Consider the following 26,599-nt stretch of genomic DNA (forward strand, 5'->3'; position numbering starts at 1 on the left):
ATTAGATAACTCTATGGCTGCTGTCAATATACAGGCGAAGCTTACGGGTTATGCAGCCAACTTTGTAAGTTGGATCATTAAGTCTATGAATCACCCTGTTAAGCACAAAAAGGTGCTTACACAACTGAAAAAATCTGATATGTCTTTTCCACAGGGGACTCACCTTTGTATAGCAGACCGATATAGATTGAAGACTGGTTCGGTTGGCCAAATAGTCCATTCCAACTTTAACACTAAGACAGAGGGGTGGCCATCCTTATGGGTAAAAACGTCCCATTTCCCGTATCAACCATTTTATCTGATCCTATGGGTCCCTATGGGTCATTACTGTGGTTGGCCAACTTTATGAACTGATTTAAGCCAACATTTACGCCCCCAAATGGGATGATGAAACCTTAATTGTCTATTAATTCTCGTGAATTCTGGATATGACAACACACAATCTCATTTTAGCTGGAGGTACAAGCTGTGTGCTCTCTAACCTAGAAAGAAGCTCTAATAAGGATACTCATCCAGGGCATGCTCCGACTATATTCCTGTCCACAAAATGTTCTATTGGATAAATTCATTTGTCACTGATAAATGTCCTCTTCCACTTATTGAAACTTGCAATTATCAATCTATTGTTATTTCAGATCATGCCCCCCTATTGATGAGATGGGGGTTGGATGCCTCACTGCCCTCCGCCTCTGGCAGTGGCCCTTTCTACTAAGAAGGCAAAAGTTCTGCATGTCCTGGTGACCCTCCACCTGTTTCACAGGTGGGTGCAGCCTGATCTATCTAGTGGAAGTCTAGACAGACCAGACCAGCTCAACCACACAGACACTTCCTACCTGATTTGAGGACAAAAGCAGAGTATGCAATATGTGGGACAAACACACACAACAGAGGGGAAAGAGATAGAGAAATTGGCAAATGTGAGATCATGCTAAGCAGCTTGAACTGAAAGTGACTGGAAATAATTAGTCGAGCAGGAAAAGCCACTGGGAAAAACAGAAAGTGGTACAACGTGGAATACAGTAGGTCAGAGGAAATTGCTGGATCCATGGGTTCCATTGATGTGGAGCAAGTAAACAACCTTCAAGTGACACGGTCTGAAGATGCCAAGTCATGCACAGACAAAAACAGAGATGAAATATTAGTGGTAAAGGAAGATATCTTCTCGCAAGCCAAACAAACTGAACTGACAACTGACAACTGGAAAAGAAAAAATGTGTTTGAAGTGGAGAAAGATAAAAGTCAGAAATTTCTATCAACAAGGTGTGTGTGCACACTCAAGGAAACACCAGGGGGCATTGTACCCAAGCTAGACTGGTTGCAAGAGGCTTTGAAGAAATAAACACTCAAGAACTTTCCAAAGACTCACCAACATGTTCTTCCGAGTCCCTGAAGATGGTCATAGCAGTCATATGTCAAAATCAATGGAAACCGAACTCTATGGACATTAAAGCAGCTTTTCTACAACGTAAAGATTTAACCTGAGACATGTACATCCGACCACCTGAAGAAGCACAGAGCAAAGGAACTATATGGAAGTTGAATAAATGTGTTTATGGCCTGGCAGATGCTTCATTATTCTGGTACACCAAGGTGAAATACACCGTGCAGAAGCTGGGGGGCACAGTGTCAAAAGTCGATCCAGCTGTCTTCTACTGGCTAGATGATCTTTGTAAGGTGACGGGGTACTTGCATGTCATGTACAGTAGCAGTTTTTGATATGGGCGATACGGGCAGTTGCCCGGGGCGGCATCGTGGTGGGGGGCGGCATCACGGACATCGGCAAAAAAATAATAATTGCTCGTAGTCATGCTGCCCCGACGTCAGCCAGCGCATATTGGGAATGGTACAGGCACCGATCGGTTTTCTATCGCCCATTTGCTGAGAGCAAGGGCGCCCTCTGTTTGCGAGGTGCGCCTGCTGCTTGCGGCGCAGAGAGGAGAGGGCGGGGCGGCGGGGGATTCTCTGGCTGGCTGGAGCAGCATCTAATAACCAACTTGCAAAATAAAAACAAAACAACAAACACGAAAACACCAGACATTATAATACAGACTTATAATTTGCACCAATGTTTTTTCAAAATTCTATATGCAAAAAGTGAGCGCGAGAGCCCTCAGTGCGCCTACTTGCTGCTGAAGTCAAAGTAAACTTTATTGTCATCTCCGCTACATACAGTCCAGTACGACGAGACGAGACGACGAGGCTCCAGTTACAGCAGTGCAAGTAAACAACAATAAATATAAGAACAGTAAGAAAATAAATATACGCTTTAGGACTCGGGGTAAAGGGAGCAATAACAATTGAAAATTTATAATTTACAGTCTGATGATTTAAAGTCTCACACACAAGCCGTCGAAAGGGGAGGGGGGCGGCTGCTTCCAAATAGAGCACATTTCATTCATAATGTTGTAAATTATGTATTCATAATTTGAATCCTGGGTTGTGTGAAATCCCAGAAATACACCTTAGGCAAAGTTAATCTGTGAACTAAGGTGTAGGTCTATTAGGTTATGTTGTGGTGATCCCTGAGTTGGGGGATGGGTTTTCATACTGGAGTGCAAAATTAAAACCAATGGAAGATGGACAAGAAAAGTTCAAAGCCATTAGGTGCTCAATTTTTAAAAATGAGAAAAGAAGAGGAGGAGAAACGAGCCAAAGATACAGGTAAGCAGATGTGTCATTGGATAATTGACACATCTAACCCCTAACCCTAACCCTTTAACTACATCGGGATGGAGGTTTATTCTCTTCAGAATGAAATACAAGTACAACAAGATACGTACATAAAGAACCTACAGCCTATTCCTATTGATCCCAGGTTTCAGTTCTTGGGTGAAAGCAAATCCGTCAAATTAGTGGTGTTTAGTCATTTCTTGATGGAAAACCTCTCAGATGGAGGCACACAAGGTGGATATTTTATCATGTTGATGGGAGAAGGTGGAAAGTTTTTGCCCATATGTTGTCAGTCGAAACGGATCAGGAGAGTGGTACAGAGTACACTAGCAGGAGAGACTTTGGCCCTTGCAGGTGGGATCGACAGTGCTATGTCAGAACAGTGTGAGAATCTCCAGCATGTTCGTCACAAATGGAATGAGGGGGGGGATGGAAATAAGGAATTGTTGTGTCTGTTAAAGCACAGAATCAAATAAAAAGAGTTATGTATGCATTGCATTGATAAAAGATTAATAATAAATCATAATGGGTGTGCATGAATTAAACGGTCCTTAAGACATGAGAAAAAGGAGAAGTGATTTTTGTTTGTATGAAACTTAAGAGTTTTTAGGGAAGTTGAGCTGCAGCATTGTTGGGTGGAGTGGAAGAAAGGAAATGCACTAAAACTGCAAGTCATGCCAGTGCGTTAAAGATACAGTGGGGTAAAAAAGTATTTAGTCAGCCACCGATTGTGCAAGTTCCCCCACCTAAAATGATGACAGAGGTCAGTAATTTGCACCAGAGGTACACTTCAACTGTGAGAGACAGAATGTGAAAAAAAAATCCATGAATCCACATGGTAGGATTTGTAAAGAATTTATTCGTAAATCAGGGTGGAAAATAAGTATTTGGTCAATAACAAAAATACAACTCAATACTTTGTAACATAACCTTTGTTGGCAATAACAGAGGTCAAACGTTTACTATAGGTCTTTACCAGGTTTGCACACACAGTAGCTGGTATTTTGGCCCATTCCTCCATGCAGATCTTCTCGAGAGCAGTGATGTTTTGGGGCTGTCGCCGAGCAACACGGACTTTCAACTCCCGCCACAGATTTTCTATGGGGTTGAGGTCTGGAGACTGGCTAGGCCACTCCAGGACTTTCAAATGCTTCTTACGGAGCCACTCCTTTGTTGCCCGGGCGGTGTGTTTTGGATCATTGTCATGTTGGAAGACCCAGCCTCGTTTCATCTTCAAAGTTCTCACTGATGGAAGGAGGTTTTGGCTCAAAATCTCACGATACATGGCCCCATTCATTCTGTCCTTAACACGGATCAGTCGTCCTGTCCCCTTGGCAGAAAAACAGCCCCATAGCATGATGTTTCCACCCCCATGCTTCACAGTAGGTATGGTGTTCTTGGGATGCAACTCAGTATTCTTCGTCCTCCAAACACGACGAGTTGAGTTTATACCAAAAAGTTCTACTTTGGTTTCATCTGACCACATGACATTCTCCCAATCCTCTGCTGTATCATCCATGTGCTCTCTGGCAAACTTCAGACGGGCCTGGACATGCACTGGCTTCAGCAGCGGAACACGTCTGGCACTGCGGGATTTGATTCCCTGCCGTTGTAGTGTGTTACTGATGGTGACCTTTGTTACTTTGGTCCCAGCTCTCTGCAGGTCATTCACCAGGTCCCCCCGTGTGGTTCTGGGATCTTTGCTCACCGTTCTCATGATCATTTTGACCCCACGGGATGAGATCTTGCGTGGAGCCCCAGATCGAGGGAGATTATCAGTGGTCTTGTATGTCTTCCATTTTCTGGTGATTGCTCCCACAGTTGATTTTTTCACACCAAGCTGCTTGCCTATTGTAGATTCACTCTTCCCAGTCTGGTGCAGGTCTACAATACTTTTCCTGGTGTCCTTCGAGAGCTCTTTGGTCTTGGCCATGGCGGAGTTTGGAGTCTGACTGTTTGAGGCTGTGGACAGGTGTCTTTTATACAGATGATGAGTTCAAACAGGTGCCATTCATACAGGTAACGAGTGGGGGACAGAAAAGCGTCTTACAGGAGACGTTACAGGTCTGTGAGAGCCAGAGATTTTCCATGTTTGAGGTGACCAAATACTTATTTGCCACCCTGATTTGGGGCGTGCAGCTCGGATCTCAGCTGACCCTTCTCACCCTGGACACAGTCTGTTTGACCTGCTCCCCTCAGGCAGGAGGCTCCGGTCCATTCGCACCAGAACCTCTCGCCATAAGAACAGTTTCTTCCCCTCTGCTGTCGGACACATGAACAATAACCGTATGACTGTTCCCACCACTAACACATGACCCTACGCTGTGTTCACTGCATCATTCCATGTTTAGCACTGATCACCACCTGCACTCATGTATATATCATGTATATATCTATCTACTTAGCACTTTTAATTCTTATTCTTATTTTATATTTTTATGACAGTATGTTTGCACTGAAGCACCGCAGCAATTTCCTAATGTTGTAAACCTGCTCAACATTTGGCAATAAACCCTTTCTGATTCTGATTCTGATTTACGGATAAATTCTTTACAAATCCTACCATGTGAATTCATGGATTTTCTTTTCACATTCTGTCTCTCACAGTTGAAGTGTACCTCTGGTGCAAATTACTGACCTCTGTCATCATTTTAAGTGGGGGAACTTGCACAATCGGTGGCTGACTAAATACTTTTTTGCCCCACTGTAAAAGGGTGGGCCTAAAGAGGAACATGACATGTCCGTAGATGTTGTTTCCACCGGTAGATGTCTAGACATGTCTAGATAGGTCCGTAGAGGTGTATAAAAATGAGAGGCAGAAGCAGAGAGGGGCTTTTTTACTCTAGTCCTGAGCCAGTGAGTAGGATGCGAGAAGACTGAAGATCTGCAGTGAAAAGACTTAGAGCGAGGGACGACAGAGGAGAAGTCATAACCCTTCACCGTGGATCGACTGATTGGATTATGAATTTTGAACTGCCTACTCATTGTATGCTGAGTTAGGATCGGAGTCAAGAAGGTGAAGTCCTGGAGCTTTGTACTGGGCTACACTTTATCTTTCCTTTGGACTTCTGCCAACACAGCGGGGAACTGGATTCTATCACTGCGCACGATGATCCTCCTTCCCTCCTAAAAGAAGACCCACCTCAACAACGGTTGTAGTCACTTAGCAACAGAATAGTTAGAGTTTATAGTGTGATAAATAGGATATTCTAGTAAATCGTTATAACACATCCTTGGGACCTACTGTCCAGGTCACTAAATTTTACTCAGCAAGTGCCATAGATCATTAGAGAGCTGCCGGTAACCTCTTAAGCCCCAAGCCTACCTGATCTCCTGCCTTTTGCCCCCGTATCAGGGGGCGTTGGGGCTTAAGAGGTTAATAAGTGTGGCTGACAAATATGTTTCATTAAGGTTGCCAATGAGATCAGAGTCAGAGGGACCTTCAAGGACCTGCAGTTCAAAAAAGCTCCCTTCCGACAGCCAAACCCATCTGTTCTCTGATTGGATTGTTACATTTGTGATTCACATGACATTGACCAATCAGATGAAAGGAAGAAAAATAGGGTCAAAATTCGTACTTGTAACTTGCAGAGATTCACACGTTTGTTTTGGCTAAGTCCACACACTAATCTTTTGTACGCACACACAAATTCTTTTTACACATACAAATACTGATTTACAAGTACAAAATATTTATGACCACATTTTGAGCCCATAGACGAAGGCAGTTAGAGGCTGGGCAAGTCTCCTCGCCGCCAGCTTAAACTAGTCTCAACTTCACCTGTCAGGTAGGGTACCCGTAGAGATTAAGGGACTCTGACCCGAAGGATGGAGAGCCGGTCCAGACCACCTGTACAGGGGTAACTGGGAACTAACAGCTGTTTTTCTGGCTGCACTCTATTCTGAGCTCACCACTGGTGATGGTACACACAACATCTTCCCTATCGTCTGTGTAACAGACAACCATTCCCTTCTTGATGCTGTCAAGTCCACAAAATCTGTAACTGAGAAGAGGCTGTGGCTCAACATCAGTAGCAACAAAGAACTTATGCACACAGGGACTATTCAGCACATCATATGGACATCTACCAAAGAGCAGCTTGCTAACTGCCTGACAAAAGTGCACTGTAAAATATAACTTGTTGTTTCAACTTAAAAATATCAAGGGCTGCCTTAAAATTTTAAGTCAAGAAATAATTATAGAGTTTGTTCTTGTAACACAACCAATTGTTATCTTAATGAAAAATCACGTTGTCTAAACTTTCGTCTTAGTTTAGTTGACTGAGATTTGTTAGTCAGTTCAACTCCTTTAATTGTAATTTTTACTTGGGAAAACCCTTTCAGATAAATTAAAATAATCTATTGTTTAAACTCTTGTCAAAGTTCAGTTGACTTGGGTTTTTTAGTTAATTCAAATACTTTAGTACTTCTTTTAACTTAGGAATCTATTTTAGCTTAACTAACATAATCTGTTAGCTAAGTTGATTTAAGTTTATTAATTAACTGAGCTCCTTAAGGTAGCTGAGTAAACTTGTAAATCATTTTCATTTTAATTATCAGAGTTGATTGACTGGATGTAAAGAAAAATGTGTATTGAACATCTTAAGTTTTTTTTGGGTTTTTTTTTTTAGCTTTCTAACATCCATTTCAGCAAAACTACCTGTTAGGTTTATCTTAGATCTCAGCTTTAAATATCTACATTCCTTTAAATTAATTTTCTGTTGTTTACAGAAAAAAAATAAAAACCCACAGATTCCATTAAAGTGTCTCTGATCATTTCAGGCAGAAAGTTTGTTTTAAGAACATGACAAGACAATTACTCATGAGCACCCAACATTCACCATTTATTGTGCCATCTTAGTCATCTGAGAAACAGAAAAATCAGTGACGTAGCTCATCAGGCTCACAATCCATCAAAACTCAAAAGTTGCTCGCTGTGAAACAATAAATTTGAACTTGGTCTTGAGCCCAGTTTGGGTGAAGATTAAATTCTGACCAATACTCTAGGAGCAGTAGTGATTCTTGTGAAGCAACAACATAAAGTCTGCATTAATGTAATGTATCAACGGGACACTTGCTATTTTAGAAAAGTTATTCTTTACATTTGCAAAATTTTTAAACTTCATTGTGCTCAGTCACACCTGTTAGCATAAAACTTGAAATATTAAAATAGTACAAAACCTTTGATAAGTGACTGTAAAGATCAGTTTATAACAACTAAGACATCAAACTCTTGTATTTGTCTTCGTTTACAATTGCAACAAATTCCACAGAACCAATATCTCTGAAAATGAGTGCATGCTCCTGAAACATTTGATAATATGAATATTTCAGAAACATTAGTTTGAGTCTGCTCAATTGCAAAACAAAGGAAAAACTACTGACTTGCATGAGATAAGTATCTGCAGAGTCCACCATTATATTGTTGTTCACATAAGTTTCTTAAACAATGAACAAATGAGCAATTGTTTAAGAACACTAAGGCAATTGTATGCTGTGAGCAAGAGTCTGTTTCTTAGACTATGCACTAGTGAGATGCACTGCCTTCCACCAATGTTCATTAGGACGTTCTGAATGACTTCAAAGATGTCCTTAAGTTCCGTTGGATAGTCTATGTTGAGGGCAAAAAGAAGGCCCAATAGCATGGAAATGGCACTTGAGACATCCCTCAGATTAGACAGGATTACTGCTGCCTCAAGGACAACCAACACATCGATGATGTCTTCTTCTGTCACCATCACAATGCCATCTTTCATCCTCTTAGAAAACATGTCTTCAATACCTGTCGGCTATAAAAGGGTTCAAAGACAAAAAAAAAAAAAATTACACAATTACAATTACACAATATCCCTTGTGCTTAACCCACACCCCTCCGCATGCGGGCCAAATACACACCCCTTTACGACATCTACCAACACTTTACAACAACAACAGACTAATAAAGCAGGATTAATTTATGGAGCACAGCATATTACATTATAACATAAAATGATCAAGATTATAATAAAAACTTAAAGATCATGACAAATACTTAAATATGGCATGATGTAACTGAGTAAAATATTGGCCTGGACTTGGCTCCAACATCCTGGCCCCTAATTGTTCTTGTGAGCCACAAAACAATTACTCTTATACATACATTTATATATTGTTCAGAACAACAAATCAAACCTTCCAGATAACGAACAGGCAAATATACAAAGTACTTTAACTGCTCATATGGCACATTAAAGTCCTTATTTCAACAGAAACGTCATTTTGTCTTGTTACAGCTGTTAGATTATTCTGTTATTATATGTTACCTTATATATGTAATCAAAATAGTTGAATTAGAATACTGCTGTAGATCACATTATACCCTTTAATATAGAGTGTGTGAGCTGTATGTAGTTTAGTTCTCGTTATACTTTTGAGTTAACAGAGAACCCCTTGATCTGCTGGGAATGTGTTACAATGTTTTCTTGACATGCTTAATTGTTGAATCATGAAGAGACGATTGTAAGCAGGAGACTCTGTGTCTAAGACAGGGGAGATAGACAGACCACATTCCATACCCCCACCTTACAGAAAGCAGAGAAACAACTGCCGAGGTCATAACTTAGGCGCTGTAACAGAGAAAGAATGTGATGTTTTGGCTTTTACGACTAGCTGGGGGCCACTAGAGACTATAAAAAGCTGAGCAACCCGTCACCATTTTGAGACATGTGCCTGACCCTCTGGTAGCATCTCTCCCGTCCGGACGTTGTAATGCTCTGACTGTTGAATTGTATGGAAATAAATGATTGTTGATTGAGCATTGATACACCGAGTATTGTCCCTCCTTCAGCCCAAAGATTCAAAGAATTGGGAGATTTCAACAACTTGGTGCCGTGTGACCCGGATCTTTGGTGTGCTGAGGAGGTGTAGATTTGGCCTTTGGTGAGATCGTGGGGCAAAGTGAACAGAAGGCCGGCCTAAAACAGAAAGGTAAGCACAGCCTGTTGTATTATAAATACCAAATGTGCATATTGGGCTTTCCAAATTAATCTGTTCGCTGAGTCACATGTATTTTCACAGTAAATTTGTCGGTGTCTGGTTTTTGGCGCAAGATACTAACAACATAAGTTGAGGCTGAATTCCAGTGTGTTAAATAAACTGCTTCTACCGAGATACTAATAACATACTACGATGGACTAGTTGCAGCCACTTTACCTTCCACATTTAATTTTGTCTAATACTGGCTTCTGTAGCAATAATACGTTAGAATTTCTTCTGAAGACGCGGCCATTAGTCCAGTACATTGAAGTCGAGGTTTGTTTATTTTGTTTATGGTGTCAGTGACGTCCTGGCTTTTGCCGGCTATGAAATAGAAGTTGATTTAAGGAAAAGCAGATGCTGGCTTCACGGTGCAGTTGAACGCTGGCAACGCGAGAGCGAAACACGTCCGTAGATTTGGTTTATGATACGGCCGTGTTCCGGTGGTGCGGCCATGAAGTGCAGTAGTGGTTGGTGCTAGTTTTAGTACATTGGATAGAGGTTTGACGGTGGTTTGTGGCGTCAGTCGAGTTTTAAGGGCTGCGGTCATAATACAAAGTAAAATTTTAAGTACATAGAGTAACACCTGGTTTATGATGTCAGGTATAACTTCGGGGATGCAAGCATCACTTTTATGATGCAACTTTGCCCCGTTGTGGCGGTCATAAGCGCAGAGAAAGGGGTATTTTGGTCTATGGTGCAGTGTGCTTTAAGAAGATCTAATAGTTGAGCTCAGAGGTTTCTGTGCAAATTTCTGCTGATGAGAGGCGCTCTCTGTGTGTCACACTGATGGTGTAACGCGCTGTGTGTGTAAGGCGCGCTCTGGCCGTGGGTGAGGCGCGCTCTGAGTGTGCTTTTTGTGTGTGTGAAGTCTGAACACAGTGACAGTGACGGTTGATGTGTTTGATTAGGAGGACATTAGAGCAAAGACACATTTTAGGATCAAAGGTTGATGCCTAGTGTACCTGTGGAAATAATTTTGCCCTAGGAGTGGCGACCCTCCTGTTCGTGGACGCGCGGCCAGGACCGGCGGCGTCCGGGTGCCGAGGTGGTGACTTGGGGAGGTGAGGGCCCCCGCATAGCTACGGAATAACACTGGAACGGCCGTGTAATCACGGGTTCACATTTATTCCGGACTAGAACAAGACACATTTTGCGAACAAAGGTTGAGTCTAGATTAGTAAAGAAATATGAAAAGGTTGAATTCCTCGTTTCAGTGGTTGAAATTGTTGTGTGCCTGTCCCCTGACGAGTGTGAAATTAAAATAAAGAGGGAATTTGGAGCCACATAGAGATAGACGGGCATAATTGGGTGTATTACTCTGTGGTGTAATAAAAATAAAAAGGAGAGATAGTAAGAGGTGTGCAGTGGAGAATTATGGAGGAGTAGAGAGAGGAATGTGTTGGGAGACTGGCGTACAGTTTACGCTGTCAAGGTAGGCGGGTTGCCTGCTTATCGGTTTAAAAGTGATGAAAATGAAATTAAAATAAATCTCTTAGTGTGTTAATACAGGAAGCTGCGGACCTGGACCAACTGCCCCCACAAGCACAGCGGCCGAAGCAAAATTATAGGTAATGGGAACCACACCCAGCACGAATCAGCAGCTGTGAAACAGACAGCAGCGAGGAGAGAATTAGAGGAGAAATTAAGAGAAGTTTTAACACATAAAATTGGGGCCAACGGACTTGTGGAGGTTGGGAAGGCGTCCGGAGCATCACAACAAAAAGGTGAAACAAAAACACACAAGCAGAGAAATCTGAGAGAAAGGCTCCTTTTAAGGTAACGCCTAGTTTGAGAAAAGATAAAATTAACCTGCTTTTATACAAATGCACATACACGCAATGAAGAAACAGCTTACACTCATGAACACGTGAAGATTTTCCAGCAAGGCTACAGCAGCGAAACTTAACATACATCTGGTGTTAAAGGATAAATACATTACTGACAAATAAACTCTCTGGGTTGCAGGACAACAATTTAACTTAAAAAAAAAAGACACTGGTCTGACCAACCAGTGAAGACATGACAAATTTAGGGGTTAAAAGATTCAAATTGTGACATGTTTTCTGCTGATTGATTGAGACAAGTGATTACTGAATGAAAGAAAATTTCCTTTTGGGCTTTTAAACATGATCTTAAGAATTTTAACAGGTGCATGTTGTCCTGTCAACTTGGTGGGTTAGGAGTTGATTATATCGGGAGACAAAAAACAAAAAAAAGGGGAAGAGAAGGCTGACACAGGGCCTGGCCCCGTTGTCTCCCCTCTGAATAACACAGCCAACACAACATCATTTTCCTGTTCGTTTGTTTTTGTTTTTGTTTGTTTTTGTTTTGTTTTTGTTTTTTCTATATATATTTAATTACAGGCTGCTTTGCCGGCCCTGAAAGCCGAGGCTGACTGGACTCCTGCTCTCCCCCATACGTGACACTGACCAAATGCTGCAACAGCTGGACCCACAACAACGACCTGAGAATGTCAACAGACCTGCAGGAATGTGATCTCATGCAGCCGAGACGGAGAGCACTAAACCTAAGGCCCGTTTCACTACACGGGGGAAAATTCCCAGACTGCGTCAGCTGACAGAGCTCAGCTGTGACGAGACGCCCGCCAAGCCCGAATGAAAAGTAAGGCCGAGCGAAAGAATGCTGACCTTGATAACTTTGCATTCACACTGTGCAGGACAGTGATGGACCAACACGGATGATCGGGCGGCAAAAAGGGCGTGACCGAGACAGGAGGAGTAACTGAGGTCAGAAGGCACCTCAGAATGGACAAAAAACACAGAAGAAGATGCAGGTTTCACCTGCGGTGAACATCGACACTGGAGAAAGGACTGCCCCAATTGGGGTCAGAACCAGGACGGACAGAACTTTGGGCAGCAGCAGCAGCAATGGTCGCAAACAAACTGAAAAGGAGGGGGGCAGGACCCCAGGGCACGCTTCAGGCAGTGGTTTACCCAGAACACCAGAACAGGAAAGTGATGAACAAACACACACACACACATACACACACACACACACACACACACACACACACACACACGTCTCCAAACACACAGATTCAGAATGAAGTGAAATACACACATGAACACGTGCACTCGTTGAGTGAGTGAGAAATGACACACACACACACACACACACGCTGATGCAATGAAGAATGCTTTGCTTATGCTGATATGCAAAATGCTGCACACAAACATCCCAATGCATAATTTTTATGAGGAGCCATTGATTACTTAGAATGTGTTATATGTCACCCAGAGGGCATTTATGTAGATTTTAGGAATAAGGTCTAAAAAAGTTTGGTTATGAAAACAATGTCTGTGCGTGATGTCTGTTTATGGCTCAAGGCCTTGACTGAATTCTTTGCTGTGCTTCACACAGCCCTGATGAGGAACAGTGGCACAGAGTGAAAATGATGAATTAATAGTGTAAGTTTTAGGTCGGAGTACGGCATTTTCTGTGATTGAGTTTTAATTCAAGGAGGAACAAAAGGTGTTACGGCACCTGAGGTTCTCATTCCCACACAATATTGTCCCGGCAGGAAGCAAAATGTTCCTGTGAATTTCTGGTTGATTGTTTGGTTTTGTTTAGCGCTAGTTTGATGTTATCAGTGAGCTTTGGCTTGTGTTCTTTCTCGTAAGCGAGAGAGGGATAGTTTTATGCTTGGACATGTCTGCAACGGGCCCTAGTTTGTGTTATTTTAGTAGTATTTTGTTGGTTATGTCTGTTTTCGTTTTTGTTACAGTGCACTGAGATAAGAAAATCTGAGAGGTGTGATCCACCGGTGGTGATATGGTGATATGGTGATATGTTGATATTTTGTGAGTTCATGATTTAACAATCAGCTCTTTAAACCAGGCCTGAAAGATTGAAATTTAAAGCGCTATAAAATATTATTACTGTAAACAGTTGCAAAGTGTGCTTCTCCATGATTGTAATTGGCTTGGGAGAAATTCACTTATAGGGAACACTGAGAAGTTCTGAGTCTAAAAGGATTGCACCGAGTCAATCCGGCCCAAAAAACAACAAGGAATTGTTTTCCTTTAAAATGATGACGTCATCTTGCTGGTGATGGATGCTCGAATATGTTGCGCGTGAGACTCCATTATCAGCAACATCTGGTATGAATGTGTATGGAGGTATGCATGTGAATGGACTGTGATGGACTGACGACTAAAAGTTTTGACTGACTTGATACTGAGACAATGACTGCACCAACTTTAGGATTAGTAAATGCCAATAAACAATTCATAAACAATTCACCCAGCCGACAAGAGAAGGGTGGATGCTTCGCTTTGTTTTGTTTTGTTTTTTCAGGAGCAGGAGGATAAGAGAGACTGGAGGAGGAGACTCTAGCTTCACATAAGTATGAACTGCAGACTTAACACTGTGGTTGCTGATTTTGAGTTACTGATGTTTGCATTAAGAAAACTGTGCTATATTAGCTGTGTTTTGATTAAGGTATCATGTTATATTATTGGGAATGCCAAATGCTACAGTGGAGATAACTATTGATATCACTCATGACTGGAATATGTTACTATTAACCACAGCAGGCCACTGTAAAAAGTCAATTAAATTTTATAGAGGAAAATCGCCAAAACCTTAACAATACCTATGAATGGCTTGCCACATTCAGAATAGAGATATGCACTAACAAACATTGGTCCACGTGATTTAGGTTCTCATTTGAAATAGTAAGTTATTAGATGTAGAATATAATTGACAGGGACATTTGATAGGATGTGGTACTGCAAAAGAACAAGAGCAAAGTAAATAAAGAAAATATTGTGTTTAGTTTGGATAAATTCAAATTAAAATGTACCATTACACTCAGAGGATCAATATGGAATAAAACATATGCAAAATTTGTAGGAAGTACATGACTGATAACTGTTCTGTCCTGAGCGTTTGTTTCTAGAGCACCCACTTGACCACACCAACAGTTTCTCGCCACCGAGGAGGGGTACTTGCAAAAAGAATAAAATAAAAATCTGAGTTTAACAAAACATTTTAAATGTAAATATCAAGCTTACCTTTCTTTTTCCATGAAATGTGCTTGTGGGCACGCCAGCCATTTTGAAAAGGTGGGCAAAACAATTGGCAAGGCCACACCCCCACACATGTGATATAATTTTAAAGGTACTGTTGCCCTCTCTAAGAAACATCAGGACTTAGAGGAGTGGCAAGTAGAGTATGCGAGCTACAAGCAAAAACTAAAATGTGTACTACAGTGTGCAAAAAATGAAATACTGGGTCATCAGGGGGTCATGAGGGACATTTATAAAACTAAAAGTCCCACTAACCTTAAAGTGCACTTGAAAAGCTCACACAAGAAGGTTAACCTAGCTTACCTAGAAGACCTCATCAGGGGGAGCACACTCCCCCTCCTTGAAGAGCTCACCCACTCAACCCGCATCCCCAGAAAACAGCTAACCCCAGATAAGGCAGCGTGATGTATCCCGAGACAACAGGACTGGGACATCTAAATAAAGGTGTGAAACAATCGCCTTCAAAAGGTTATCAATTCACTCCAACCAAAATTAGGACCACACGGTGCGGCAAGAGTTAATAGTTATTAGTCTCAACACCCAAGGACAACCAGAAGAGCATGACTGATATGATGGAACTGGGATTTTGTTACACTTAATTTTTGCAAAACACAAATAAAACTAAATTGAAACTAAGGATTTTCAGAAAATAAAAACTACACTAAACTAGCAAAGAATTGGTAAAAACTAATTACAACTGGTAAAAATTGAAAATCTGGAGTCGAAACTAAATAAAAATAACAACTAATGGAAATGGCGAAAAGTTTAAAACCCTGGTGCAGAGATTGGCAAATCTGACCAGGAAACGTTATAAAATGGATTGTCAGGATAGTCAGCGTTAAAGCCACTTTTGACAGTCCATACTAGGATGGCATTGGACATCTTCGGGGCGGAAAAGGGTTGGTGTGACCAGGGTGTGGTTTGGCTTGTTGTATGTATATTTGAGATCATATGGCTCTGGATGGACCAGTTACCAGGGCATGCAAGGATGACAGACTTTATTACATGAGGAGAAGGGAAATTTTCGGGATTGAAGATCCTCTGAGATGACAAGGCTGGAGCAACGGTACTCGAGAGAAGAATTTCTGATACTTTCTGAGATATGATGTCACTAACCTTCTCTTTTAATTGTCTAGCTCCAATGAATTGACACATGGGAGTGTGTCAAAAAGGGGGGTTGAGTCCAAATATCAAACAATGGTTTTATGAACATCTGATGACTTTATTTTTGTGTTTAATAATTTAGGTATGGTAAAACTTAAGCATATAATGGGTTAGACTTAGAGAGGATTCATTAATTTTTGATTTCTTTTACACACACATAGATTATGATTAGAATAAGTCCTGAACATAATATTTTGAACCAAATTTGAATCATTAGAAGAACAATGGATAACAATATTAGATTATCAAGGCTAGGGAGAGAGGTGTTTTGGTTTTCTTGCAGAGAAAGGAACAGACACCAGACGGGGACCCGGAGATATGAGGACCCTTCACAGCAGGGACAGATGTAGGGACTGCCGAGACAGCAACTGGGGTCAAGTGTCATGGCGTTTGGGCTCCTGGAGAACATGGATCCCACAAACACAGCAATAACCATGAAGGGGTTGGCGAAAACCAGGAACACCAGACCAACGAGGTTCAAGAGGCTCTTGGCAAAAAGGGGGACACGCCGGTGAACCCAAAACACACAGATCTTTGTTTGAACTCAGGGCCGAATAATCCCCAGAACTGTGCAATGACTAAAGGGTGGTCTAACCCCGGAGGTCGAAGAAAGAAGCTGAGAATCACCCAACTGGAAGACACTGGTAGCTGCAGCCATAAAAAATAAAGGTTAAAAGCTCCTTAGACAGAGGTTCTAGTCTAAGTACATTTGAAAGGTATAAGGGGGCATTAAAAAGGGGGTGGAAAACTGGAGCACCAAAATAAAGCTGTGGGAAAATTGGGAATGATGGGAGTGTCATCTGTAACTGCTGTTATGGTTGTAAATCTAACTTTGCTTGCATCTGAACTGCGTGAACACAGAGGTCATCCCACATATGGTCCACCCGTTAAAGGGGACAGAGGGCCTCAGGATCAAGAAGACCTGGACCTTGTGACCCTGGAGTGTATGTTATAAGTGATCTCTTTCAGAGATCAAAAGGGGGAATTGTTAGATTATTCTGTTATTATATGTTACCTTATATATGTAATCAAAATAGTTGAATTAGAATACTGCTGTAGATCACATTATACTCTTTAATATAGAGTGTGTGAGCTGTATGTAGTTTAGTTCTCGTTATACTTTTGAGTTAACAGAGAACCCCTTGATCTGCTGGGAATGTGTTACAATGTTTTCTTGACATGCTTAATTGTTGAATCATGAAGAGAAGATTGTAAGCAGGAGACTCTGTGTCTAAGACAGGGGAGATAGACAGACCACATTCCATACCCCCACCTTACAGAAAGCAGAGAAACAACTGCCGAGGTCATAACTTAGGCGCTGTAACAGAGAAAGAATGTGATGTTTTGGCTTTTACGACTAGCTGGGGGCCACTAGAGACTATAAAAAGCTGAGCAACCCGTCACCATTTTGAGACATGTGCCTGACCCTCTGGAAGCATCTCTCCCGTCCGGACGTTGTAATGCTCTGACTGTTGAATTGTATGGAAATAAATGATTGTTGATTGAGCATTGATACACCGAGTATTGTCCCTCCTTCAGCCCAAAGATTCAAAGAATTGGGAGATTTCAACACAGCAGGAACTCTTCTTAAGCTGGAACATGTCTTCGCGGATGCGTGTATGTGTGTATGTTGGGGAGATTAGGGAATGGAGTCAGAGGTTCAAGCACATGATTCACCGTAGGAGACCAGCCTTTACCGCTGTCTCTTCAGTAATATGTAGAAGGGGCGCTACATATCACACTCTAGCAGCACACAAAGCTTCGCCACAGGTCGTAGGAGAATGTTTTTGCTGGTTTTCACCTTGGCTTGACGAACCCTACCTTTGGCATCCTCAAACGTCTGAATCACTCGACCCATTAGCCATGAATTTCTTGGACCGGAATCATCCACGATGAGGACAATATCACCTTGACTGATATTTCTTTGTGGCTGGGCCCACTTTTGTCGCCTTTGCAAGTCTGGCAGATACTCCTTGATCCACCGTGTCCAAAACAAATCCGCCAAGTACTGGACTTGACGCCATCTACGCCTCGAGTACAAGTCGCTCCTGCTGAATACTCCAGGAGGTAGCGGAGTTTTGGCTTTCATCAAAAGCAAATGGTTTGGCGTCAAGGCCTCCAGGTCGTTCGGATCGGTAGAGACTCTTGAGATAGGGCGGCTATTGATAATCGCCTCTACCTCACACAGCAGTGTGTGCAGACCCTCCTCATCAAGGATCTGCTGCTCCACAACGGAGCTGAGCACTTTGCGTATGGACCGTATCTGCCGCTCCCAAACTCCTCCAAAATGCGAGGCAGCTGGGGGGGTTGAATATCCATGTGATGCCTTTAACCAACAAGGCTTCTTGAATCTTTGCATTATCCAAAGCACGCACTGCTTCCCGCAGCTCCCTCTCTGCACTTACAAAGTTTGTTCCATTGTCAGAACGCATCAACTGAACCTGTCTCCTCCTAGCAACGAACCTCCGCAATGCATGAATACAAGAGTCCGTGTCCAACGAATTTGCCAGCTGAATATGCACAGCCCTCACTGTCAAGCAGGTAAAAACTACGCCATACCGTTTGATCATGGACCTACCCCTTTTGATTTCGAAGGGACCAAAGTAGTCCACACCGACACTTGTGAATGGTGGCTCATCGGGCGTGAGCCTTTCAGTAGGAAGATCTGCCATGATCTGACTTGCTGCTTTCCCATGATGCCGTCTGCAGGCGACGCACCGGGACAAAATCTTCCGGACAGCGGCATGAGATCTTAGTATCCAGTACTTCTGCCGTACCTTTGATAGGACATGATTCCTGCCACAATGCCCAAGATCCTCGTGAGTAGATCTGAGAATGAGAGTGGCTATATGCTGATCCTTAGCCAAGATTGCAGGGTGTTTTAACTCCTCTTGCATGCTAGATCTGCTCAATCTGCCACCCACTCTCAGAATGCCATCCTGTACAACTGGCGACAACTGACAAAGAGGGCTATCCTTAGACACTGTCTTTACTTGTTGCAGCTTGGCAATCTCTTTGCCAAACCGCTGCCCTTGACTGAAGCGCACTATCTCCACTTCCACCTCAGCTATGTCACTCACAGAAAGTGGCAAGATGGGAAGGTTAGCCTTGAAGTGTGTCATTTGCTTCTCCTGCTCCAACCTTCCATCATAGAGATTCGCTTTTAAATCTTTCCTCTTTCGAGCAAGATGCTTCAGCACACCTTTTAATCTCAGGACCCATGCAACGGCTCTTTTAACCCGACGCCAGCTTGAGTAATGATGAATGAGCTGAGAGGTGGCGTCTGCAGCTTCTTCAACCACGAGAGCATATACTGATGCTTCTTTGACTTCTGGGTCATTACAGATTGGCTGGCATACACTGTCTGGCATTTCTGGCCACTCCATTTCTGGTTTCGAAATGAAATCTGGACCCATGATCCATGTCTTTGCCTTGAGAAAGGCACCAACACCGAGCCCTCTGGAAGCAAAGTCTGCAGGATTGGCCGAGGTGTTCACATATCTCCACTGAGAGACAGCTGATCTATCCTTAATGGCAGCAACTTGATTGGCAACAAACGTACGAAACCTTGCTGTTTAATTCTTGAGGTACTTAATCACCGACGTGCTGTCCGTCCAAAAGACAGACTCCTCCAACTCCAACTCCAGTTCGGCTCTTACCATCCTGTCCATCTTTGCTGCCACCACTGCAGCAGTAAGCTCGAGTCGTGGTATGGTAACTGGCTTCAATGGTGTAACCCTGGCTTTACCAATAATGAAAGCACTATGTGGCTGGTTCAGATTGTTTTTTTGAAACCAGGTATGTGGCTATGCCATACCCCCTTTCACTTGCATCGGCAAAGTGATGAAGTCGAGCTGAAGAGATCTTGCCAAGGTTGACTGGTCTCACACACCTGTCTACCTCAAACCTAGCTAAGTGGTGCAAACTGCCGACCCATTGTTGCCACTGCAGAGACAGAGCTTCTGGCATGAAATCATCCCACGCACCACTGAACCCCTAAAGCTCTTTCAATAGGGAGGCAGTCCCTTTCAAGATCAAGCTCCTTGACTTCTTTGGCCCTGTCATCCTCAGGTATAGACGCAAGCACCGCTCTGCTGTTGGAAATCCACTTAGTGAGCTTGAAACCTCCTGCAGCGCACAAAGTCCTGAGGTCCCGAATCAATGAGATTGCCTGCTCTTCAGTGCTGACAGACTTCAGGCAATCATCCACATAAAAGTTCCTTAGAACAGTGTTCGTTGCAATATGGTTGAACCTCTCCTGATTGTCCTCAGCACACCTTTTCAGCGCGTAGCATGCACAGCTTGGTGAAGAAGTTGCACCGAACAAGTGAACTACCATTCTGTATTCCTTGAGGCCTTTACCAAGATCTCCCTGTGGCCACCACAAGAATCTCAACAGATCAGCATCTTCAGCGGGAACCCTGACTTGATGAAACATGCCTTCAATATCAGACATGAAGGCAACTGGTTCCTGCCTGAACCTCATCAAAACACCTATGAGGGAATTGGTTAAGTCTGGCCCCTGCAACAGCTGTGAGTTCAGTGACATGCCTTGATACGTGGATGCACAGTCAAATACCACTCTCAACTTGTGCTTGGTTGGGTGGTAGACCCCATGATGCGGGAGATACCATATTCTGCTACCACTTTTACAAGTTTCTGCCACAGGAACTTCTTCGGCATAGCCCCTTTCCAGTGTCTCTGTCATAAACTTTGTGTACTCCTGATGAAACTCACTGTCTCTTAACAGCCTCCGTTTCAGGCCTTCTGCTCTTTGTACCGCCACAACACGGTTGTTTGGAAATGCAGCCCCCTTGTTCTTTAAAGGAAGGCCAATGGTGTAGTGACCGTGAACCTGCTTCACTGACAGTGACACAGACTCCATAAATTGTCTGTCTCTGGCTGACATTTCCATTTTTTCAGATAACTCATGCTCAGGGAAGTCATACTTCATTTGCTGCTGCGAGAGCTCCTCTAGCTTTGTCACCGATATCCTGTTCACCATCACCGGTGACCACTCAACAGCTCCTCTTCTCTTAGCAGAGGTCCATTAATCGTCCAGCCTAGTGCAGTTTTTACAGCATATGGGCCGTTGCCCTCACTGTTGATAACCTTCCAGGGCTCAAGCGCCTTTGGTACATTCGTCCCTATTAACATTCCAATTTTTCCATCAATCTGCTTGAGCTGAACCTCCTTCAAATAAGGCCATCTGTCCACATCGCTTTGTTGTGGAATGTTCTCCTTTGTTACTGGAATCTCTGCCTGTGTGAAAACCTGGGGAATCTTCAAAAATTTGTCCTCATCCAAACCACTGACCTCGAGACCCTTAACGACATGAGTACTGATTGTCGCTTCCTTTCCCATGGTGCGGAGCAGAATGTTGGACTTTTTTCCTGTGACCTGTAAATCCCTCATCAGCTCGTTTGTACAAAAGGTTCCAGTGCTTCCTGGGTCTAAGAACGCGTATGATTCAACTGTTGTGTTGCTCTTTGAACATCTGACCTTCACAGGCACAATTGAGAGTGCACAGACTGCTTCGCCAGCCCCAGTGCAACCGCATGTTTCACTGCCTGCTGCTGGAGAAAAACTTGCTGCTGGTTCTCTGATACTTTTACTGTCACTATCAGGAGAAGAGTACTGCTCCTTATGCAGAATGATGGGATGTTTCTGAGAACAAGTCTCACACGTGTGTCTTTGCTGGCAGCCTTTGCTCAGATGCCCCTGTGACAGGCAACCAAAACACAAGCTCTTTGATTTGAGGAAATCAAGCCTTTCTCTGTGAGGCTTTTGCTTGAGGAGTCTGCAGGTACTGAGGTTATGCCCTCCCTTATGACAGAAAAGACACCGTCTTCCACCTGTAGAGCCTACATTTTCCCTTTCCCTCTTTGTCTGCTCTGCACTGTTTGACATAGGTGCTGTATTAGTAGCAAAGATGCTTTCCCTCTCCTTGAATTTCAGAGCATTCTCTGGGTCTCCCTTGGGTGAACTGCTCCAGGAAGCGCAACCTATCTCTATTGCTGTCCGTCCTTTCCTCAATCCCATGCTCGAACGCTTTCATAAAAAACCCAAACTCCAGTGGATCCCCACTGAATACTGGAACATCCAAAGGAGGGAGAGTGGATGCTTTCTGTTGTTTTACTAGGAGCTCTGTAATCTCGTTTTGTCGCTTCATGACATCCAACAAGTCTTTAACATCAGCCATCCTGCCTTGACTAGTAATAGACTGGCTATTATCCTTCTTATTCAATGGATGAGGAAGCCTGCTACTCCTTTCTGAGCCCTGCATTACCTCCGACTCACATTCTCGACCGACATCTCCATGTTCTGGCTGAACCAAACCAAAACTGGCCCCAATACTTTGGCCCGGAGCTCTTTGGCAGGTAGCCATTTTGTTGACCAAGTCAGCAGAAGTGTTATGGGCTGGCTCCTTCACAGTCAGCACCTCAAGCTTTGCGTTAGCTGCAGCAATAGCTGTTTGCAACTCCCATTCCTCCCTTTTTGCCTTAAGAACAGCTTCTTGTCTGTCAATCTTCATCTTTTTCTTTAATGCCTCAGCACGCGCTACCAGAGCAGCCCTCTCTGCCTCAATCTTTAGCCTGGCAGAATATGTGGTCAAAGACACAACAGAAGAGGTTCGACTGCTTCGATGTGCTTTACTGCGTCTGGACGATATTGCTGAAGCACTGTCTGCAGGCTCAACTTCAGCATCAACCATTCTTGCTTCATCTGCTTGCATTTCCACTCTGTTGGAGCTATTTGTTCTTTATTTTTGTTTTTGTTCTTATTTTTGAAATTAGTTAAAGTTTGTTGTTAGTTTACTTATATTTTGGGGTTTATTTGTCGGTTAATATTTTGTTTTAAATGATTTGTTTTGTTTGTTGTTATTTTGTTAAATTAGTCAGTAAGAGCTGTAGGGCCATTTTGTTTCTATAAATAAAGAGACTGGTATAGGACCAGCATGCATTGGGGTGGGCCTATGGTTTTTTACCAGAGCAGGAGAAGCAGTAGGAAGGATCTTGTTATTGCTTGCCAAATGGATAAATAAACCAAAACTCTCAACTAAAAGGTTTGGACAATGGACTTCTTTTGCCTGCGTACGAAATATTACCTCAGTGCAGCAGTGGCTTGTGGACTTTAAGTTGTGGGATGTTTGATCTTACAAAAGTAAAGGAATTGCCACTACACAAAGTAAAAAACCTTCCCGTGGACAAAGGAATAATCCTTCATTAATGGATATAAGGATTTCAAGGATCACCGTCGAACTCGAATAAAAGGTATTGGATCGTCTGGTGAGTAATCCAGACGGATTTGATGTTGAAGCCTGGATCAACATGTCACTCGTTCATCAAAGCTGGTGAGTGATAATATTGTTTAAGCCGTAAAGGAAAACGGTGAAACTATTGGAGTTTAAAGACATAATTTCACTACAAAGACTGATGAACTGAGTTTTGACGTACTAAATTGGTGCATAATTGGATTGCTAATTGAAACATGCCAACGCCCTCTGTGGAAATGTTTGTCCGCTGCAAAAGGCAGGTAAATGGATGTCATGTTTGTACTTTAGGCTATGGACTCTCAGTGTGCTGTGCATCTTTATAAAGTTTGAAATAATCCAAGAGGACAATAAAAATGTCGGATATTAAGAGTAAACGAGAGGATGACACTGAGATGCAAGCAGAGAAAAGAAGCGTTAAATTTACGCCAAAAGGTTTGGATTTGTATATAAAGACATGCCAAGAAAAGCGCAGTTCAATGTGTAAGCAAGCATCTAAGTACATGGGGAAAATTTCCGCTTTAATGACCTCACATGAAAACGTTAAGGAAGTGTCTTCTGAATTTGGGAAGTTTATTAAATGCTATCAAGATGCAAACGCTTTGCAAGAATCCTTTTTAAGTTTGCCACTGCCAGAAGATGAAGTGAAAAGGCAAGTTGCACATTTTCAGTCGAAGGTGACAGCATTCTCTGTTTTTATGGACAAAGTAAAGGTTTGGTTGCAGGAGGCGGGCGAGCCGTATACTGAACAAAACAATACTGTTCGCAATGATAAAGCTGTTGAAAGTTTGGATGAAATAAAACCTGAAGACAGTGTCTCTAATATCTCAAGTGTAAAACCACCTTCAAAAACCTTGTCACAGCAAAGTCGAATTTCATCAACATCTTCCGCATGCATTAAAGCTGCGGCTGACAAGGCAGCGCTCATGGAGCGACTCGCTGCATTAAAGAAAAAACATTCTATCGAAGCGCAAGAGGAAAAACTGAGAAAAGAAAAGGAGAAACTGAGAAAAGAAAAGGAGACATTATCCTTGGAAACAGAGCTGGCAGCCACTAATGCAAAGCTTCGTGTCTTAAAAATAAATTCAGTTTGTAGCTCTGAGCATTCTGATGGAATGAACTCTTATTTTGAAAGAGGGCACGTACAAGAAGCGCCTAGTTTAAATCCTTGTGCCGATACATTTGTTCCAACATCAAGAGATTACTCTGGTATAAATTCTGCATCTGAATCACAAGTAATCGTACCTAGACAAAGTCAAACCCAACATCAGGTTGATGATTCAGCTCAAGTGACGCAGCAAACACAGCCTCAGTCTCCTACTTTGACTGGGAACTGCACGAAGGAGATTGTAAATATTATGCAAAAACAAAATGACATCACTACTTTGCTTGTAAAACAAAACTTATCTTCTGTCCTCCCCGCCAGAAACATCCCTGTGTTTGATGGAGACCCTTTACAGTACAGATCATTTATGAATGCCTTTGAAAATGGAGTGGAAGCTAAAACTGATAACTGGAGCGACTGTTTGCATTTTTTAGAGCAGTTCACTAGGGGGCAGCCTAGTGATTTGGTGCATAGTTGTCAGCACTTACCACCTGAGCAGGGCTATTCCACAGCCAAAGATCTTCTTGAAGAACATTTTGGGAACGAAAATAAAATTGCCTCTGCATATATGGAGAGGATTGTGAGTTGGGTACCTATTAAAAGTGAGGATGTGAAAGGTCTACAGTCATTCTCTCTTTTTCTTCAAGGATGTTCGAATCTAATGCAGCAAGTTGTTTATATGAAGGAGTTGGATTTGCCCTCAAATATGAGAATGGTTGTTATGAAACTTCCATACAAATTGAGGGAAAAATGGAGAGTTGTTGCCTATGAACTGCAGGAACAAAATGGTTACAGAGCAGTATTCACTGATCTGGTTACCTTTATAATAAAACAGGTAAAAGTAGCATCAGATCCAGTGTTTGGCAACATACAAGACTCACAATCTGGAAGCAGCTTTAAAGCTTCAAGTTCTACCAAGCAAAGAAAAAAGGGAAGTAGTTTTGCCACTAATGTCAGTACAGTGCCAGGAATCAAAACTCAATCAACTGGAAGCAGAACAACTTCCGCCGTTCTGCATAGTTGTTTGTTTTGTTCACACAGCAACCATTTACTAGAGAATTGTAAGCAGTTTAAAGCTAAAACGCATCAGGATAAGTTGACTTTTATCAAGGAAAGGGGAATTTGTTTTGGTTGTTTAAAAGTTGGTCACACAAGCAAAGACTGTAGGAGTCGTTTGGATTGCGACGTGTGTCACCAAAGGCACCCAGGGGTTCTTCATATAGAGCGAAAGGATCCAGGTGCGTCTTCGGAACAAACTCAACAGAGGACAAACTCTAATGTCAACTTTTCAACTGCAACCACTCAGACATGTGGGTATATTGGGGCTGGTCATGAAGTTGATGCAATTTTTTCTATAGTTCCAGTTCAAGTTAAGAGCCAAAAGAGTAATAAAATTGTGCAAACTTATGCGTTTTTGGATCCTGGAAGTTCAGGTACATTCTGTACAGAAACTTTGGCAAAAAGGCTGAATGTAAAAGGTAAAAAGACCAATATCTTTTTGAGAACAATGAGTCAAGATAGGATTGTTAGTACACAAGTTCTGTCTGGTTTGGAAGTGTCTGGTTTGGAAGCAAATGATTTCATGCCATTGCCAGATGTTTTGACTCAAAAGACTATGCCAGTTTCTACAGTTAATATTCCCCAGCAAAGCGACATCGATCAGTGGCCTCATCTTAAACCTGTTAAACTGTACAACGTTAATGCAGATGTGGAGCTACTGATAGGCACTGATGCTTCCAATGTTTTGGAGCCATGGAAGGTGATAAACAGTGTGGGAGGTGGACCTTATGCTGTAAAAACAAAAGTTGGCTGGGTCATAAATGGTCCCCTGCGCACTGGAAGTAACAGTGGAAATAAAACCAACTGCACTGCTGTAACAGCCAATAGGATTTCTGTTGAGCGTCTTGAAGACATGTTGATTAAACAGTACAATCATGATTTTAATGAAAGATCATCAGAGGAGCAGACTGAAATGTCTAGAGAGGATCTGTGTTTCATGGATATTGTTAGTAGTTCAATAAAGCTTATTGGAAATCATTATCACATTGATTTGCCTTTCAGGAGAGAAGGTTCCAGTTTGCCAAATAACCTCTGTGTCGCGGAGCAGCGTCTCCAGAGTCTCAGACGGAGATTTGAAAAGGATACTCATTATAAGGATGAATACACTAAATGTGTAAACAACATGCTTGAACGAGGATATGCCGAGTTTGTGCCTGTAGATGAGTTGCACAAAGATGATGGAAAGGTGTGGTACATCCCTCATCATGGAGTGTATCATCCCACAAAGGGCAAATTAAGAGTTGTATTTGACTGTGGAAC

The 26,599-nt window shown here is 42.5% G+C and overlaps 2 protein-coding genes and 1 long non-coding RNA gene across 3 annotated transcripts in view; 2 read left to right on the forward strand and 1 right to left on the reverse strand.

Annotated features, from left to right (window-relative positions):
* The window catches only part of LOC146656685 (kelch-like protein 10), a 43,242-nt gene that overhangs the window by 12,146 nt on the left and 4,497 nt on the right, over nt 1–26,599 (reverse strand). The gene's annotated exons all lie outside the window — the stretch shown is intronic.
* LOC146656686 (uncharacterized) lies at nt 8,477–11,574 on the forward strand. Its single transcript, XR_014913950.1, has 2 exons — nt 8,477–9,714; nt 10,883–11,574. It is a non-coding gene; the product is annotated as an uncharacterized LOC146656686 (long non-coding RNA).
* Nucleotides 23,035–24,942, forward strand: LOC146656687 (uncharacterized). Its single transcript, XM_085425805.1, has 2 exons — nt 23,035–24,860; nt 24,928–24,942. Exons 1-2 carry the CDS (start codon nt 23,532–23,534, stop codon nt 24,940–24,942), a joined length of 1,344 nt encoding a protein of 447 aa, XP_085281931.1. The 5' UTR covers nt 23,035–23,531.

The sequence above is a fragment of the Rhamphochromis longiceps genome, linkage group LG12 (assembly GCF_057381845.1).
Source record: "Rhamphochromis longiceps isolate RC_006_pf linkage group LG12, R_longiceps_female_GT1.1, whole genome shotgun sequence".
NCBI classification, from domain to species: Eukaryota; Metazoa; Chordata; class Actinopteri; order Cichliformes; family Cichlidae; genus Rhamphochromis; species Rhamphochromis longiceps.